The sequence below is a fragment of the Lycium barbarum genome, chromosome 9 (assembly GCF_019175385.1).
Source record: "Lycium barbarum isolate Lr01 chromosome 9, ASM1917538v2, whole genome shotgun sequence".
In the NCBI taxonomy this organism is placed as follows: Eukaryota; Viridiplantae; Streptophyta; class Magnoliopsida; order Solanales; family Solanaceae; genus Lycium; species Lycium barbarum.
Window position 1 is genome coordinate 70,005,766 of NC_083345.1, and position 16,754 is coordinate 70,022,519.

The window sequence follows — 16,754 nt, forward strand, 5'->3', positions numbered from 1 at the left end:
AGGTGTACATGGAGATTCCTCCTGGTTTTGGTACTGAACAAAGTCGAGGAAAGGTATGCAGACTGAAGAAAGCCTTGTACGGATTGAAGCAATCTCCTAGAGCTTGGTTTGACAGATTCTATAAAGCAATGATCTCCTTTGGTTACCAACAAAGCAATGCGGATCACACCCTCTTTATACGACATTTAAAGGGTAAACTCACTCTTCTCATAGTTTATGTTGATGACATAGTAATGACAGGAGATGACAAAGAGGAGATGACCCGATTGAAGAAGTTGTTGGCACAGGAATTTGAGATCAAGGATCTAGGAAAATTGCAGTACTTCTTGGGAATTGAAGTTGCTAGATCAAAAAGAGGAATCTTTATTTCTCAAAGAAAGTATATTCTGGATCTCTTGAAAGAAACAGGCATGACAGGTTGCAAACCAGCAGAATCACCCATTGAAAGCAATCACAAACTACAAAGCGGAGTTGGAAAGTCAGTTGATAAAGAGAGATATCAGAGGCTGGTTGGAAGACTCATTTATCTCTCTCACACTAGACCAGACATAGCCTATTCAGTCAGCCTAGTGAGTCAGTTTATGCATGATCCTCGAGATCCTCATATGCAAGCTGTCTTTCACATTTTGCGGTATCTGAAGTCTGCTCCAGGAAAAGGTCTACTTTACTCCAGACATGGTCACCTCCAAATAGAAGCCTTTACCGATGCAAATTGGGCTAGATCTTTAGATGACAGAAGGTCTACATTCGGTTACTGTACACTCGTAGGAGGAAACTTGGTCACTTGGAGAAGCAAGAAGCAAAGTGTAGTTGCTAGATCAAGTGTGGAGGCAGAATATAGAGCTATGGCCCAGGGTGTTTGCGAACTTTTGTGGTTACAAAAGTTACTAGAAGAATTGAGATTGTTTGAAAAAAGGAAACTTTCCTTGTATTGTGACAACAAGGCTGCAATCAGTATAGCTCGAAATCCAGTCCAGCATGACCGAACAAAGCACGTTGAAATTGATCGACACTTCATCAAAGAAAAAGTCACGGGTGGTGTCTTGAGTTTATTCCACGTGTCATCAGAAAAACAACTAGCTGATGTGTTTACTAAAGGCCTCAACAAACGGACTTTTCATACACTGGTTTGCAAGTTGGGCATGTGCGACATCTTTGCACCAACTTGAAGGGGAGTGTTGATTTGGTATTAATGATTAAGATTGAGATGTTGATTTGATATTGATGATTAAGATTGATAGCTTAATTTTAGGAATATATTGTACTGATGTAAATGATTAGGAATTGATTGTGTAATATTGTCTTTCCTTATTTAGTCTTAGAACTCATGTATAAGTACCCATTCTTATGGATTGTATATTCATTCAGAAATACAAGAAACCCTTCTTGCTAAAAATCTTCAGAAACCAGTATCATTCAATCCACAAGAATTCATGCAGTTAATAAAATCCAAACTTTTAGAGGCTCTATGAGAAATACCTCTAAGTTTCTCATCTGGATCCATAATAACATTGAAGTCACCTCCCATACACCATGGACCATCAATAAGGTTGTTCATGTCCACAATGCTATCCCAAAGATCTTTCTTTTCCTCAAAGGTGCACTTAGCATAAACAGCAGTAACAAAGGAACCCTCGTCACTAGGAGTGTCTTGAAACTTGAGAGCAAGTTGTCGTTCAGTGTTGGCAATTATCTCTGTATGGTCAAAGCCTTTCCAAAAGCACCAGATTTGGTCATTGGAATTAGCCCTACAGTGATGAAAACTAAAGTATCTTTTGTAACCAGTGATCTTGCTCATATCCATAAAGGGCTCATATATTGCTACAAATGCCAATTTATTTATGTTGACAAGAATATTTTGTCTGAGAAATGATTTTTTGGACCTCACCTCCCTTATATTCCAAAAGATTGCACTAATCATGGATGAAGGGGGAGGCACTTTGTCTGTGAACTCTGTTCTTTCCTCTTTGTGAAGTTGTAGGCTTTGTTTTGGTGTTCCTAGCTTTCTTTCTGCTTCTGCCCCTTAGGTCAGTAAAAATGTCCTTTCTTTGACTTTGAGCAGTATCATGTTGTTTCTGGAATCAGTAGATTCAATTGGCAAAGCTTGAGCTCTACCAAATTTCCTATCTTTCTTCCTGCCTGTTATACATCTGGCCTGCATATCCTTCAGCTTTTCATTTGAGCTATCAATCTTGGACTCTTTAGAAGTCTCCTCCATCTGTTGACTTTTGTTACTCTTCTTTATCAAGTTTTGATTCCCTTGAGAATCACAGTTGATCTCAGTTAATAGGTCGATTCCTTTAGCATTTTTATATGGGATGGCAAGGTGGAAGATTGGATTTCCCCTTCTTCTAGCTTCTCCTCAATTTCTTTGAAATTAGCCTTTTGATCATTCAGATTATCCTTGCTACCATCATCATCATCACCATCATCATCATCATCCTCTTCAGTGTTGCTAACATGAGTAAACTCCACTTGACTATCAATGTGGATAGCCTTGTTATGGTTCTCATCTGCCTTGCCAACTTCTGTATGTTGCTCTTCATTCCTTTGTTCTTCCTCATAATCATCCCCTTGTTGTTCCACCACATGTTGTTTGTAAGGAACAGCTTTACTTCTTCTTAATCTTTTAGCAATTTCCCCAGGAACCAGTCTTGAACACCACCTTGTTCTTCTTTTTTGGAGTCCTTTTTTGGTTTTTTATTCTTCACCTTGTTTTGAACCTCTTACTAGGCATTTCCTTCTGATCCTCAGCATTATCATTCTTTGGGACACTGGACTCCCCCTTCTTATCACCAATTCCTTGATTAGACTTATGTTGTTGTACTGTAGTATTCTCAACTTCAGCTTCAGCATTTTTGTTCTGGGCTTTTGTTCCCTCAAAATCCTTTTTGTGAGATTCTTTCTCAGTGTCATAAGAGTTGTTTTCAGTCTCTTTGCCCTTAGCTATCCCTTCAGAATCTTTTTCTTTAAAATGGGGTAAGCAGTTTTCTTCTTGAGACAATACCAAGAAGGGAAAGGTAAACTCCATACATTAGGTGCAGCTAATTGTTGTTCTTGAATCGCTCCAATATACAAATAAAATAGAGTGGGTCAGGAGTTCTACCAAGTGAAATGCAACACAATGTAAGAGCTCGCTTCATCTTATAAGATCCTCAATCAAGCACGATACTGTCTGTAGTCTATTTTCGTTCTCTTCCTGCTCATGAAGGGAAATCAAAGAAAGTTAACTCTCTCTTGAGCTGATGTTGACTCTTGTAGTGTCGGCATCTTCCGATCTAGTAAGGATGGAGGAAGCAAAGAAGAACCAAGTGAATGATGTTTTCTTCTTTAAAACCCAAGGAATAGACTGCATTGAAGATAGAAAACATGAAGGGAGAGAAATGGTAATTCCAGGTTTCACTTGTGCTGCTTTGCCAGTGCAAGAGATGATTAATATTGCTCCCATGCATTCATTTCCTTCTACCAGTGCAACATATGTTACAGTTTGATAGTGCATTTAGAAAGTCTTCCAGCTTGCATGAACAATACTTGCTCCCTTACCTCACAAACTAGAACTAATGTCTGGTTGCATAGCATATAATTCAATCCTAATAGTCTCTATCTGCTGAATTTATTGTACTGTGTTTTAAAACTTTCTTACCACATTGTTCTCAGAATAATGCACCCCAAGGAAGTGAGAAATTGACAGACCTGGAAGCAACAGTTGCTGTTCACTATGGGATTCCATCTACAGCTTCCATTCTGACCTTTGACCCTCTTCAACAACTCTTGGCAATAGGAACATTGTGAGTAAAAAGCATATTACTTTAAATGCCTTTGAAGATTCTTATGATGCTGCTTTGTTTCGTCTACCAAAACCTTTTATTACATGTTTTTGTACGGCTTATAAGAAGCAGATGATAGTGCATTATTTGTCCCCTTCAGTAACAAGGTACAGAAGCCTCTCAACTTTAGAAGTAGCACAATATTTTAGTTCATCTGGGGAGTAATAAGTTCCTTGAGAGAAAGCGAACATAACTAATGACATGAATTTTTCTGATATTCCTTGTGATAGCCTTAGCAGGATCCCATCATTGGTTTCTTCCCAAGTGCACTGAAATAATCATTACATATTCTCATGGCTCAGTTGATTATAGTGCAATCTTTCAGTAGGTGAATTAGCACCAGTATTAAAGTAACCATTGTAGATTATTCCCAAGAAGTGCAGTCTACTTCCCATAGCATCCCATTCTCATTTAAGAGAGGTAGAAAGCTTCAAATGATCTCATGATTGTTGCATAACCCATTCTTGCTGTGAACCAGTATAAACACTGGGAGGCCTAATGGTAAAAAGCGAGGTTGCACAATACTTGTGCAATAGATACATTTATAGTATTTTCAAGGCTGAAGCATCACCATGTAAAACACATATTAGGACCAATTGCCATAATTTTCAGGTCACATGGACATAACATTTTGCCATTGTAAGCAGTACAAAGAAGCTGAATTTATACTCCATCCTATAAATACATGAAAGTTCTTCGGCCTCAAATGTAGTTCAAAAACATGTCATTTCAGCATCCGCATTCATGTGCAACAAGTAGGAATGCGTAGCTTGAAGGAACTTCCATCAACTAGAAATGTCCCATCCTCATTTCTCTGTCCTAATTCTTTTATACAATAAATAATCATTATAATTACAGGGATGGAAGGATTAAAGTGATTGGTGGATCTAATGTCGAGGGCCTTCTTTTGTCTCCGAAGCCATTGCCATTCAAGAATTTGGAGGTTTGTAGTCTGAGCTGCACGAAGTCTCTGTGTGTGTGTGTCTGCACATATGCACTTTTCTAAATTAAGACTGCGAGCATGTGATTCTTTTTGGTGCTGAGGCTCTCTGTTAGTTTATAGTCAAAATATAGGACTGATTTTTTTCTAGGTTGTCTTTCTTCTTCTTTCTTTCCAAGGGACGTTTCTCGAGAGGTTTGTTTATCGCTTGTTGATTTGGTTTTGGAATTTGGCATTATCAACTGATGAAATTCATATCTGATTTCATGATATTTTTGGCAAGCTGATGCTTGACTCTACACTTCCAAATATTTTATGCTATATAATTTACTACTTCGGTGATGGTTAGCATGCACTTCAAATGTGTATGATTATGAGATTTAGAAATGGCTGTGATATTGGTAAAATGAAATAGTAAAAATGTGCTGTGCCCATCTGGAATCTGTAGTTTCAACCATTATACTTTCATGGTGCATAATGGTTGGTGCTCTTTTGATATAAATATATTTTTCTCTTACCTCTTTCCAGTTCCTGCAAAACCAAGGATTTTTAGTGGGCGTCTCAAACGGAAATGAAATTCAGGTAATCTTTCTGCTATGCAATCTAAGCTAGTAAAGACTGGTTTCCAATCTGGGCATAACTTATAGCGATGTGATTTTACTTTGAGGGAAGCTTTTGATATGAGAGTGGTAGGCAAGTTAATTCACACAAGACACATATATATTTATTTGCTTAAGAAGGTAAAATCATATTCATTCAGGCACCCAGCAAAATCTTCTCTCGCATTCATGCGTCTTTGGGGGAGATAGGATTACTGTTAGTCAGCCATGAATCTGCACCTCTCTTCTTCTCCTCTGTCACTGCTTTATATCTTCCCCCCTTTTCCATATGCTGCATTCATCTCTCTTTAACAGTCAATTTCCTTTAACAATTGACAGGTTTGGGATCTAGAGAACAGGAGAATATCTTCTAGTTTACAGTGGGAGTCCAATATTACTGCATTCTCCGTGATCTATGACACTAATTACATGTAAATGGGTAGATATTGTTGTTTCAAAGGATTTTGTTTGCCGTACAGTTAGTTTGTTGTTTGATACATGCGATATGACTGTACGCAGGTTCGTGGGAGATGAATATGGTTACCTCTCTGTTCTGAAGTATGAGGTCAGAGAAGGAAGCATGGAACTGTTGCCTTATCACATCCCTCCGAACCTGATAGCTGGTAATGGGATTGCTTTCAGAAATCTGGTATATAGTAGGTTCATATAGTTAAAGCATCGTGGCTTTACCTGAAATTATTGATTCGATGTTCTTTTAGTTGCATCTTTCTCCAGAGAAACTTAAGATGATGTGAAGCCATTATGTTTCTTTCTTTTTAGTCTTCCATTTTAATTACTGTTGTGCAAACCTTTAGCTAATTTTGACTGAGGGAAAAACCTATTGCTATATCTTTCTTTTCCTGATGCTTTATCACTGTCATTTTATCTCTTGTTCGGAATGTTCTTTTGTAATCCGTTCTTATTCTTGGATTTATCTCTAGTTTTGACACAGTATCTCAGATCTGCATTAGTGAGACCCTGGTTATTTCTCTTGTTATACGTATAGGTTTTAGGGAAAACTTACGGTTGATCAATTTGCAGTCATGTGATTATGCACGAAAAGACTATTTAAACTAGTTGACAAATTTTTTCTAAGCTCGATTGCATTTCTAGTCACAAACAAAACTACTGGAAAACTAAAACTTGAACTGGAGGCCAAGCGGGGAAGTGTTATTTGACATGCAGTTCCACCACTAAGAATATCTGCTATATTTTATTTATGATTAGCATCTAGGAAGCTTTAATTAGCACATAGGTTGATGGTACATATAAAAACATTTACGTTGACTCTGAGGGCGATGTATGACAAACGGTACACCAGCCTGTCTTTTGGAAATTTCTTTTAGTTTTGAGATGCTCCTGAATAACTCAATTGCTTTGTCAGCGATGGTTCATATTTTTAGGATTTCCCAGAGGAGTGCATCATCAATAAGCTTATGATTTTACCATGAGAAATACGAATCTTTCGAACTAGGAGGTAAAAGAGTAAAATGGCAACTGATAATTAGAAACTCTTAAGGTCAATATGAGTAAAAATGCATTTACGTGGAAGTCTTCCCTTTTGGTGTTGACTTGTAGGAGTAAGTCAGTATCCTGCTCTTTTCGATCTTCCACTTTGTGTAAATTGAAGTGTGGTTTTTATCCCCCAAAAGCAAGTGTACAGATGAATAAAATTTATGTAGACTAACTTATGTGAATGTCTTTTCATGTTCCCATAACCATCTGTTGCAGAAGCTGCTGAGATTTCAATGCCCGACCAACTAGCCATTGTTGGTTTACTTCCCCAACCTAGTTCACAAGGAAATAGGTAAGAGATGACCGAAATTTCGCCCTTATATTCTCGTGTTTAGTTTTCCATTTTTAGAGTTGTTTTCAGCATGCACATTATTCTGCTTCTTATCACACATCTATTCTTGGTATCTTCCGGCACTCAAATACTTTTTAGGTTCTTAGCATTGTTTTTCTTTTTGTGTCATCAGGGTCCTGATTGCTTATGAGAATGGATTAATTATTCTCTGGGACATTACAGAAGATCGAGCTGTTCTTGTTAGAGAGTATAAACAACTATCATCAAAGGATGAAATTGTTGTTTATGCTTCTAAAAATGCTAGTGAAGAGAAGTTTCGTGCTTCATCAGATAAGCAAGAGGGGGAAAAAGAAATAAGCTCACTCTGTTGGTTGTCATCTGATGGGTCGATTTTGGCTGTTGGTTATGTTGATGGCGATATCTTGTTGTGGAATTTATCAGTTCCTGGCAAGAAAAGTTCAGAGGCTGAAGCTTCGTCTAGTTATGTCAAGCTGCAACTCTCAGCAGGAGACAAAAGACTCCCTGTTATTATTCTGCGTTGGTCTGCTAACAATGCACAGAATGGTTGTGGGGGCCAACTGTTTGTCTACGGTGGTGATTCAATTGGATCAGAGGAGGCCTTGACGGTAAGCACTAATCCTAATGTAATTTCTCAGCTTAGTCTTTTCTTGTCTTCTGTTAGCATTCAGCAGCATTATGGCATTTGTAAAACTTGAGACATGCAAAATCAAAGCTCAAATTATTGTGTTTTTTAATGAAGTGGATCCAGATGAAGTGAAAAAGATATGGAGGACAATATAGTCTATCCTAACTGGCTTGAAATTGAGGTGTGGTTGTTATTATTGTTGCTGTAATTGGTAAAATACGAAGGAGTAATTTGACGTACACATCTAAAAAGGGTAACAAAAAACTGATTTTCAAAATTTTAATCAAAGTGTTGAGACTATACTTAAGTAAATAATTAGAAGTGTGCACTCCCTAATAGCTTAAGCTTTTAAAATGAGATGGTCACACACTTCAACATGGTACCAAAGCAGACAGAGGTCCTCGGTTCGAGTTTTGCTGCCACCTGTTATCAAAAAGAATTTACACATTCTTGGCCCTTCAAAAAATAATCAGGCCCGCACCTGAGGTGTCATGTTGAGAACATAATTAAGTTTATAGAAGTGTTCTCTCTCTAATAGTTTAATCTTTTAGATGAGATGGTCACACACTTAACGCTATAAGTTTGTTAGGCAAAGGTAATATCATGGCATGTACCTTTTTTATCAGTAAAAAGAGAGAGAAGGGCCGTTGTTATTTTTTTAATTCAAAAGGCTACCATTGTGGTGCGGGTTTAGGCTATGACCCCAACCTGTTAATTTCATCACATCATCGCATGGTTTAGATTTGCATTCTACAAACTTGCGTGGCTATCTTAACTAATACTCCCTCCACTTCAATTTATGTGAAACTATTTCCTTATTAGTCCGTGCCAAAAAGAATGACCCCCTTCCTATGAATTTACCTTTATGCAATGATTTATAGCCACACAAAATATATGTGACTCATTTAACACCACAAGTTTAAAAGCCTTCTCTTCTTTCTTAAACTCCGTGCCCAGTCAAATACGTTCACATAAATTGAAACGGAAGGAGTAGTTAATTTTGGATAATTAGCATGTTAAATTGGTTAAATAAAAAGTAAAACATTACAAGAATGTGGGAAAGCTCAAAATAGTTTCCATAATGTAACTAAAAAAACGAATCATATGGAATTTTTAACATTTCTCGCATTCTTGTAGAACCATATTTTAACCTAAGTTTTCTACTTTTTTGTATACTGCTTGTATACAGGGATTTTCCCAATATTAATAAAATTAGTTACCTTCTGAAACAAAGAAGAAGAAATATATGATTTTTTGTGGTATCTAGTTTGATGTGTGCCTACACTTATGCCCATTTTTTTGGTTTTCTTCTGCTTGTGTTAGGCAGGTTCTGAATCTTGATTGGTCCTCTGGGATAGGAGCCCTGAAATGTGTTGGACGAGTAGACCTTGGACTTGATAGATCTTTTGCAGATGCCATTGTTGTGTCAAATGCTAATGAAACAGGAATTAATGATGCTTCTTCCTTGTTTGTGTTGTCAAATCCAGGGCAACTGTACTTTTATGATAAGACTAGCTTGTCTGCTTTAGAATCTAACCCAGAGAAGAAGCATGCAGATGTTGCTGTTAAGTATCCTACAGTTGTACCTACCCTTGAACCACGTATAACTGTGGCAAACCTATATCCAGTTGATAGGAAATGGAATTCCTCAAGGACTCCGTCAGAGGTATTAGACGCTTTCTAATTTAAATCATTCAATACAAATCCATTATCGTGTTGTTTTAATAATCTTCTTCAACTAATATTAGTTGTTTCTTTAGGAAGTTATGAATGCGCAACTCCGTCCAGCTCATGGTGTGACTGAATTGGAAATCAAACTGCCTCTAAGTAGTAGTATTCCCGGACAACTTCCTCCTACTGAGGATTATGGAATCGAGAGAATACTTGTTGCTGGCTATCTGGATGGATCTGTCCGTTTGTGGAATGCAACATTTCCGGTCTTTACACTTATAGCTGTTCTGGAATCTCAGGTCTTCGCATTTTGCTTTTATTTCACTCTTAACTGATAAGTTACTGCCTTGATGTGTTCTCATATTCACCTATATAGTCATAAAAATAGTCTCTAGTTTCATTGGCATGTCGATACTTACTGAAAGCTTAAATTTCAAGTATGCTTCCGGGGTGGAGGGCATTCAAGACACTGGTCCTAGAACAGCAATATCCGCTTTGGACTTCTCCTCCACAGCTTTAACTCTTGCCATTGGACACCAATGTGGCCAGGTAAGACCCGTCATGTTTTCAGTTGGCTACATCTTTGAGAATCCAGTAACACCAGTTGTGCGTAACTTACTGAGACTTTTGGTTTGTGTAGGTGCGTGTTTATAGCCTCAATGGGAAGTCTAAGACAACTAGCTTGAACTTGGCTACGGATGCTGAACAGGATGGTATGCCTTTATGTTCTTAAATTTTTAAGTAACGTACAAAGTGGTGGTTAGACCGACTATGTTGTATGGGGCGGAGTGTTGGCCAGTTAAGATCTCTCACGTTCAAAAAATGAAAGTTGTCGAGATGAGAATGTTGAGATGGATGTGTGGGCACACCAGGAGTGACAGGATTAGGAATAAGGCTATCCGGGACAAGGTGGGAGTGGCCTCGGTGGAAGACAAGATGCGGGAAGCTAGACTGAGATGGTTTGGACATGTGAAGAGGAGAGACACAGATGCCCCAGTGCGGAGGTGTGAGAGGTTGGCCATGGATGGTTTCAGAAGAGGTAGGGGTAGGCCGAAGAAGTATTGGGGAGAGGTGATTAGACAGGACATGGCGCACTTACAGCTTACCGAGGATATGACCTTAGATAGGAGGGTATGGAGGACTCAGATTAGGGTAGAAGGCTAGTAGATAGTATCGTTTATCCTTTCATATTAGGAATCGCATTATCGCGATATAAGTTCTTGTGCTTTGATTTCTGCTACTCTCTGCTATTTTCTGTACTTTGATAATCTTATTTTATCTGTGATAGCTACTGCCCCTTTGCAAACTATTTCATCATGGCTTAGTCGCTTTCGTTATTTTCATTTCCATATCGCTTTGAATTTCTTAGCCTTATCTGACCTCTTTTTATGCTTTCTATTGAGCCGAGGGTCTTTCGGAAACCGCCGTCCTACCTTGGTAGGAGTAAGGTCTGCGTACACTCTACCCTCCCCAGACCTCACGTTGTGGGATTGCACTGGGTTGTTGTTGTTGTTGTTGTTGTGTTATTTTGAAGGCTTAACACATAGCCAGCCCCTTAAACTTGTCAGGATATTCCATTTAGACACTCAAACTAAGCGTTGTTCCAATTAAACACCTCAACTCCTAATAAAGTGTTTCAGTTAGACACTTTCTGTTCAGATTTTTTTTTTTTTTTTTTTTTTTTTTTGTGTGTGTGTGTGTGTGTTTTCATTCGCCTATTAGGTGATTAAGTTAACAAAATAAAATATGTCATCTCCTTTAATTATATGCATCAACCTCAAGTCAGAAATGCCTGGGATTTTACGGCTTATTGAGGCGAAAGTGTATAATTAAAGGAGATGACATAATTTATGTGGTTAACTCTACATAATAGACGAATGAAAACACACGCAATTTTGTTTTTCAAAACTTAAACCGAAACTGTCTAATTGAAACAATTTATGAGGAGTTGAGATGCTCAATTGGAACAAGGCTTAGTTCGAGTGTCTAAATGGAATATCCTAGCACGTTTTAGGGGCTACCTATGAATGATGAAACGAATTTCATGTCATTTCTGAAATGGTAGCTAACCTAATGAAAGAATAAACAGGTTTATGATTTTCCATCAAGTTCTTTGTCACTACATATTACCACTTACATACATGCCATCTCGTTCTGCATCATTATGGTGATCCCTACGTAGTTCGTTTTCAGTTGAGCTCTGTCCAGGTGATACTGGATTTCAGTTCTCCGTCATAAAATCTCCAGTATGCATCCTAAAATTTGTAGCTGTGGGTGCCAGACTGGTTGCAGGATTTGAAAGTGGCCAGGTAGATCAATGCACACTGTCTTGTGATCATTACTAATTGTCGTGGCAGATATTTTTGGAAATCTATCAGATGTTAATGTTTCTGTTGTCCTGTCAGGTTGCCATGCTTGATGTTAGTTCATCATCAGTCTTGTTCATTACGGATAGTTTATCCAGCTCAAGTTCCGGAATCACTTCTGTGGCTGTGAAAACATTGGGTAATGCCCGTGAAGACAGTGTGGAACACAGTGAAGAGGGAACAACAAATGCATATGTGAAAGAGGTTATTTCAGTATTAACCAGAGATGCAGAAATAGTATTGCTTGATGGCTCCACTGGCAAAAAAATTAGCTCCCAGGCAAAACAATCAAAGGAGATGTCAACTGCTATATCTCTATATTTTTTAGGCAAGCGTGACTTTCTCATTTTTAATCAATTTATGTTGTTAGCTCTGTATGAAAACGTTTATGAAAAGGAAACATGTTACTAGGTTCATATTTTAGTTCTTATCAATAATGAAAAAGTTATTAGCTTCTTACGAAACTTTTTGTTGTCTGTAGATGGCATCACATCTGTCTCAAAAGAGTCGCAAAAGCATTCTTCAACGCTAGACAGTGCTGTACAGCCTGAAGATTTGACACAGAAATGTATGGATTCACAAATTTTACTTTGTTGTCAGGATGGCTTGCATTTGTTCTCTTTAAGTTCTATAATTCAGGTGCCTTTCTTTTACAATTCACTACTGTAGCATTTCATGTTATTCTCCTAAATTCGCCAGTTTGTAATAGATTATGTAACTATAGGACGATATCAACCCTGTACATAAAGTGAAACTTCCTAAACCATGTTCTTGGACTTCCATTCTTAAGAATGACGCTGAAAATTATGGACTGGTTTTAGTATATCAGAGTGGAGCAGTTGAAATAAGGTAAAAGGATTTTATTTACATCTTTCTTTAGTATTGTACTCTTCTCATGCATACCTTAGCAGTGAAATGAAAAATACTGGCTTACAGGCATGTGCTGATTGTATGCTTTTGGTGATGGATTTTATTTTTTCCTGAGATTACCAATTCTTCGAGATTCATTCGTCATTGTTCGAGTATTTGATGTATGTTTATGGAAAATTTATGATTAATCTATCCAATCTCTTGCCAGGTCCTTGCCAGATCTTGATGTCTTGGGAGAATTCTCATTACTGTCTATACTTCGGTGGAATTCCAAGATAAACATGGATAAGACCATAAGTTCTCCTGGTAAAGCGATGATTTCACTGGTTAGTATTATTTTCACTCCGTTTGTCCCTTCTGCTTAAAAAGATAGACTACTTGTTTGACTCCTGTTACTGCTTGTTTGACTCCTGCTACTGCTTGCTATTTACGTTATGGAACTATTCTGTTGTCAACAACATTTCATTAGTATAGTGTTTCTCTATGATATATTGAAACCAATAGAACTGCTTACGGTTGCTTTCCCTGCCCACGCTCCAGATATAGTTAGGACAACTTCTAACTCTCACCATAATGCTTCTACCCAGTTTATGGTTGTTGTAAATATTTTCCCGACAATTACAACTGGTTAACAGTCTATGACAATGTTTCAAAATGTCAAGCAATTATGAAACAGTCCTGGAAGAATGAGGCAGGATAACTTGGTACAATCTAAGGGGTTATGATAGGCTGCTAAGGGTTCAGTATTAACTTCACTCTTGATTGTGTTTTCCTTGTGCTAATATTTTTGCTAAGTGTTCTTTCAATTTGTAGGTGAATGGGTCTGAATTTGCTGTCTTTACACTGTTGGCCTTCGGAAATGACTTCAGGTCTGTCACTCTTATTTATATTCTGTCTTGCATGTAATCTCCATTCCTAAAATACTCGGCCTGCTGCCCAGGGGACGATGAAAAGAGTTTCCCCACACATTCATGAGCTTTCTGTTTATGATACAAAGGATGACAATGACCTGTTTATAGGATTCCGGAAGCTTTACCTTCACTTCATAAGAAATCCCCTGCGGCTGCTGCAGACGATGTCACTACATCCCAACATCAAAAGAAGAAACAGGTTCCTACAATGTGATACCGGCTTCTATTTTTTGTCTTTTAGTAGACCTTTTATGGAAGGTGATTTTCTGCTTTTGCTAGAATGTTACCACCAGTATTTTTGGTGGCATAATGAAAGGGTCTAAAGGACAGCAGGCTGCTGATTACGTTAATGCTCGAGATGCTCTTGTTACTCATCTGGAAAACATATTCTCAAGATTTCCTTTCTCAGACGCAACAAATGCAACAGATGACCTTGGAATCCTGGAATTGAAGTTAGGTATTTTCCTTGGCCCTACTATGCCCATTCTTGAAATTTGGTTATGGTCCACCAGTACAGATTTTCCCTTAACTGCCTGTGTTCTTCTGTTACAGATGATATTGAAATTGACGAACATGTTCATGTTAATTCATCATCTCTCAGCAGTGATGATGTCAAAATAGGTATTTTTTGATGCTACACAGTCAATAGAATCCTATTTTTATTTCCTTCTTCAATCCTTGATGAATTTGTTGTTTTATTCCACTCATCCAGAAAAGGGAACCGATAGAGACAGGTTGTTTGAAGGTGGTTCTAGTGATGCCAAGCCAAGACAAAGAACTCGTGAAGAAATCATTGCTAAATATAGAAACAAGGGGGTAATATTATCTTACAAATATATCTAACTATGAATAACTGCATTTGGGCATTTGCATTTACTGATTTGCTCATTACTTGTAGGATGCTGCCTCTGCTGCAGCAGAGGCAAAAGATAAGCTTCTCGAGCGTCAGGAGAAACTCGAGGTATGTCTTAAAGCAAGTTTTAGTTAACCTTCCTCAAGCAATTTAAAGTGGTGGTTATTTCCACGAAATGACATTGAAAGAAGTCATTTCGGAGATGCTAAGTTGTCACATGTCAAAATCGTGAACCTTGACACCTATAGTAGGTTATAATGAGCTGAATTCTCGCCTCCCAAAGTCTAGTATCATCTCTTTACCTCCTTGAAAAGACATTTTTGTACTTTAAGATGCCTGGCTCTACTTTAGAAGACCTGGATGAGGCGTAGTTTGTGGCATTGTTTTAGATCGCAATAATCTTTCTCTTAATTTTAATTGGACAATTGGCTTCTTGAGTGCAGTGTTTAGGCTAGAAGCTTCAGTGGGTTGTCCCAACCTCATGAATAATTCCTCCCTTCCCACGTGTCTTGATTTGATGGAAATGGACTAATTCAAATTAGAAATGTATCATGAGAAATTGGCAAACACCATTTATCTCCTCCATAATTTGTTTCATCTTAAGCTCCAAGAAAGACCATATGATTTTTTCGGATCATGTAGTGTTATTTAACTTTATGGCTTTACTAGAAAAGAATGGCACCAGTGCTTCTTTGTCTCGGCATGGGTTCAATGTTTTGTCACATTACAACTGTTCGGGTGTATTTATTATGTCAGTAAAAACTTCCCTTGATGAAATCCTATTTATACTCTTGGGTTACCTTTGAGTTTTTGAAAATGTTTCTCCAAGGAGAATATTTTCCACCAATTAGGGGAAAATGATTTCCGTTAACTTTCTCCTTAAAAGTATCTCCAACTCTTTTTCTGTATCACTTGCTTCAATCAATACACTTAGACGCTGTTATCCACTTCAATACCCAAAAATATTAATTAGAACACTATCGTCATATGGCGGAGCTAGGGTATCGCAAGGGTGTTCATCAAAGTCCCCTTCATTAAAAATATTTACTATAGATATAAGATATGAGGTCAAAATTATCTTTTATGTTTATATAGGAGATGTTGAATCCGCTGACTTCTTGGTATGTTTACTATTTAATATTTTGAATCTCTTTACTGAAAATTTTGGCTCCGCCACTCATATCCTATCATACACCTTGTTGGGCTACCATTTTCACTTACTTTTATATGATGTCAAACACTAAAATAATTCAAGATAAAACATTCTCCTCCATAAAAAACGCTCCCCTCTTTTACATAGGTGTCCTGACTTCTTGGTATATTTACTTTTTAATATTTTGAATCTCTTTATTGAAAATTTTGGCTCCGCCACTCATATCCTATCACACCCCTTGTTGGGCTACCATTTTCACTTACTTTTATATGATGTCAAACACTAAAAATAATTCAAGATAAAACATTCTCCTCCATAAAAAACGCACCTCTTTTACATAGGTGTCTTTAACGTTCTACCATCTTTTCCTTGTAAAATCTGCTTAATCTAATAATGCTCAGTTCTGAGATTGAAACTCTGATACCCCTCCTTTTTGCTTTCCTGTTTCCTGTAACTGTCTTTACCAGAGGCTCAGTAAGAACACACAAGAGCTACAAAGCGGTGCCGAGAACTTTGCGGATCTTGCAGGTGAGCTTGTCAAGGCCATGGAGAAACGCAAGTGGTGGAACCTGTAAATCTGTAATAGCATGGCAGGTTAACACACACACACAACAAAAAATGCATAATTGTGCATATTGTAAACGCGTATGAATATGATACATTTCTCTCTATGTAACATGGGGCATTTTATTAAAAGAGACTTTTGAGTTACTTATTTAAGAATTTAGGACTCAAGTTTTAAAAATTAGGTAAAATGGACTCTATCCCTCTAAGTTTTTTTAATTTACACAAAAATCCTTAAGTTTTTTTAATTTACACAAAAATCCCTAAGTTTTTTTAATTTACACAAAAACTCAAAAATAAAAGCACTTTTTACCAAAAAAAAAAAAAACTGTACGTTTTTCTCTTAAAAAATACGCAAGCAACTATTGGTTGCTTATAATAAACAACACGAAGTTGTTTAAGCAACTCATTATTGCTTATACATGAAGTCAATTGGAAATTAATTGATTGATTACAAATGAAAATTAACTAATATAAAAACCTTGTTTCTTGTAAAAACTAGTCATTTGATGAGTGATTAAATACAACTTATTAATTTTATCATCAA

The 16,754-nt window shown here is 37.3% G+C and overlaps 1 protein-coding gene across 3 annotated transcripts in view; it reads left to right on the forward strand.

Annotated features, from left to right (window-relative positions):
- LOC132608928 (uncharacterized) overlaps positions 1–16,360 on the forward strand; it is a 31,614-nt gene extending 15,254 nt beyond the window's left edge. Inside the window, exons 2-24 of one of the 3 annotated variants that reach the window (XM_060322728.1) lie at positions 3,658–3,788; positions 4,686–4,770; positions 5,296–5,349; positions 5,706–5,797; positions 5,886–5,989; positions 7,098–7,173; positions 7,346–7,799; positions 9,147–9,485; positions 9,580–9,789; positions 9,929–10,039; positions 10,131–10,203; positions 11,684–11,799; positions 11,896–12,184; positions 12,338–12,495; positions 12,581–12,705; positions 12,935–13,052; positions 13,540–13,595; positions 13,746–13,836; positions 13,917–14,094; positions 14,190–14,258; positions 14,350–14,453; positions 14,536–14,598; positions 16,111–16,360. In XM_060322728.1, the coding sequence (XP_060178711.1) occupies positions 3,658–3,788; positions 4,686–4,770; positions 5,296–5,349; positions 5,706–5,797; positions 5,886–5,989; positions 7,098–7,173; positions 7,346–7,799; positions 9,147–9,485; positions 9,580–9,789; positions 9,929–10,039; positions 10,131–10,203; positions 11,684–11,799; positions 11,896–12,184; positions 12,338–12,495; positions 12,581–12,705; positions 12,935–13,052; positions 13,540–13,595; positions 13,746–13,836; positions 13,917–14,094; positions 14,190–14,258; positions 14,350–14,453; positions 14,536–14,598; positions 16,111–16,218 (3,204 nt within the window). In that variant the 3' untranslated portion in view covers positions 16,219–16,360. Of the gene's footprint in view, positions 1–3,657; positions 3,789–4,685; positions 4,771–5,295; positions 5,350–5,705; positions 5,806–5,885; positions 5,990–7,097; positions 7,174–7,345; positions 7,800–9,146; positions 9,486–9,579; positions 9,790–9,928; positions 10,040–10,130; positions 10,204–11,683; positions 11,800–11,895; positions 12,185–12,337; positions 12,496–12,580; positions 12,706–12,934; positions 13,053–13,539; positions 13,596–13,666; positions 13,837–13,916; positions 14,095–14,189; positions 14,259–14,349; positions 14,454–14,535; positions 14,599–16,110 lie in introns of those variants that run through there. The other 2 variants (XM_060322729.1, XM_060322730.1) reach the window with 2 other exon arrangements.
- Positions 16,361–16,754: the final 394 nt, after the last annotated feature.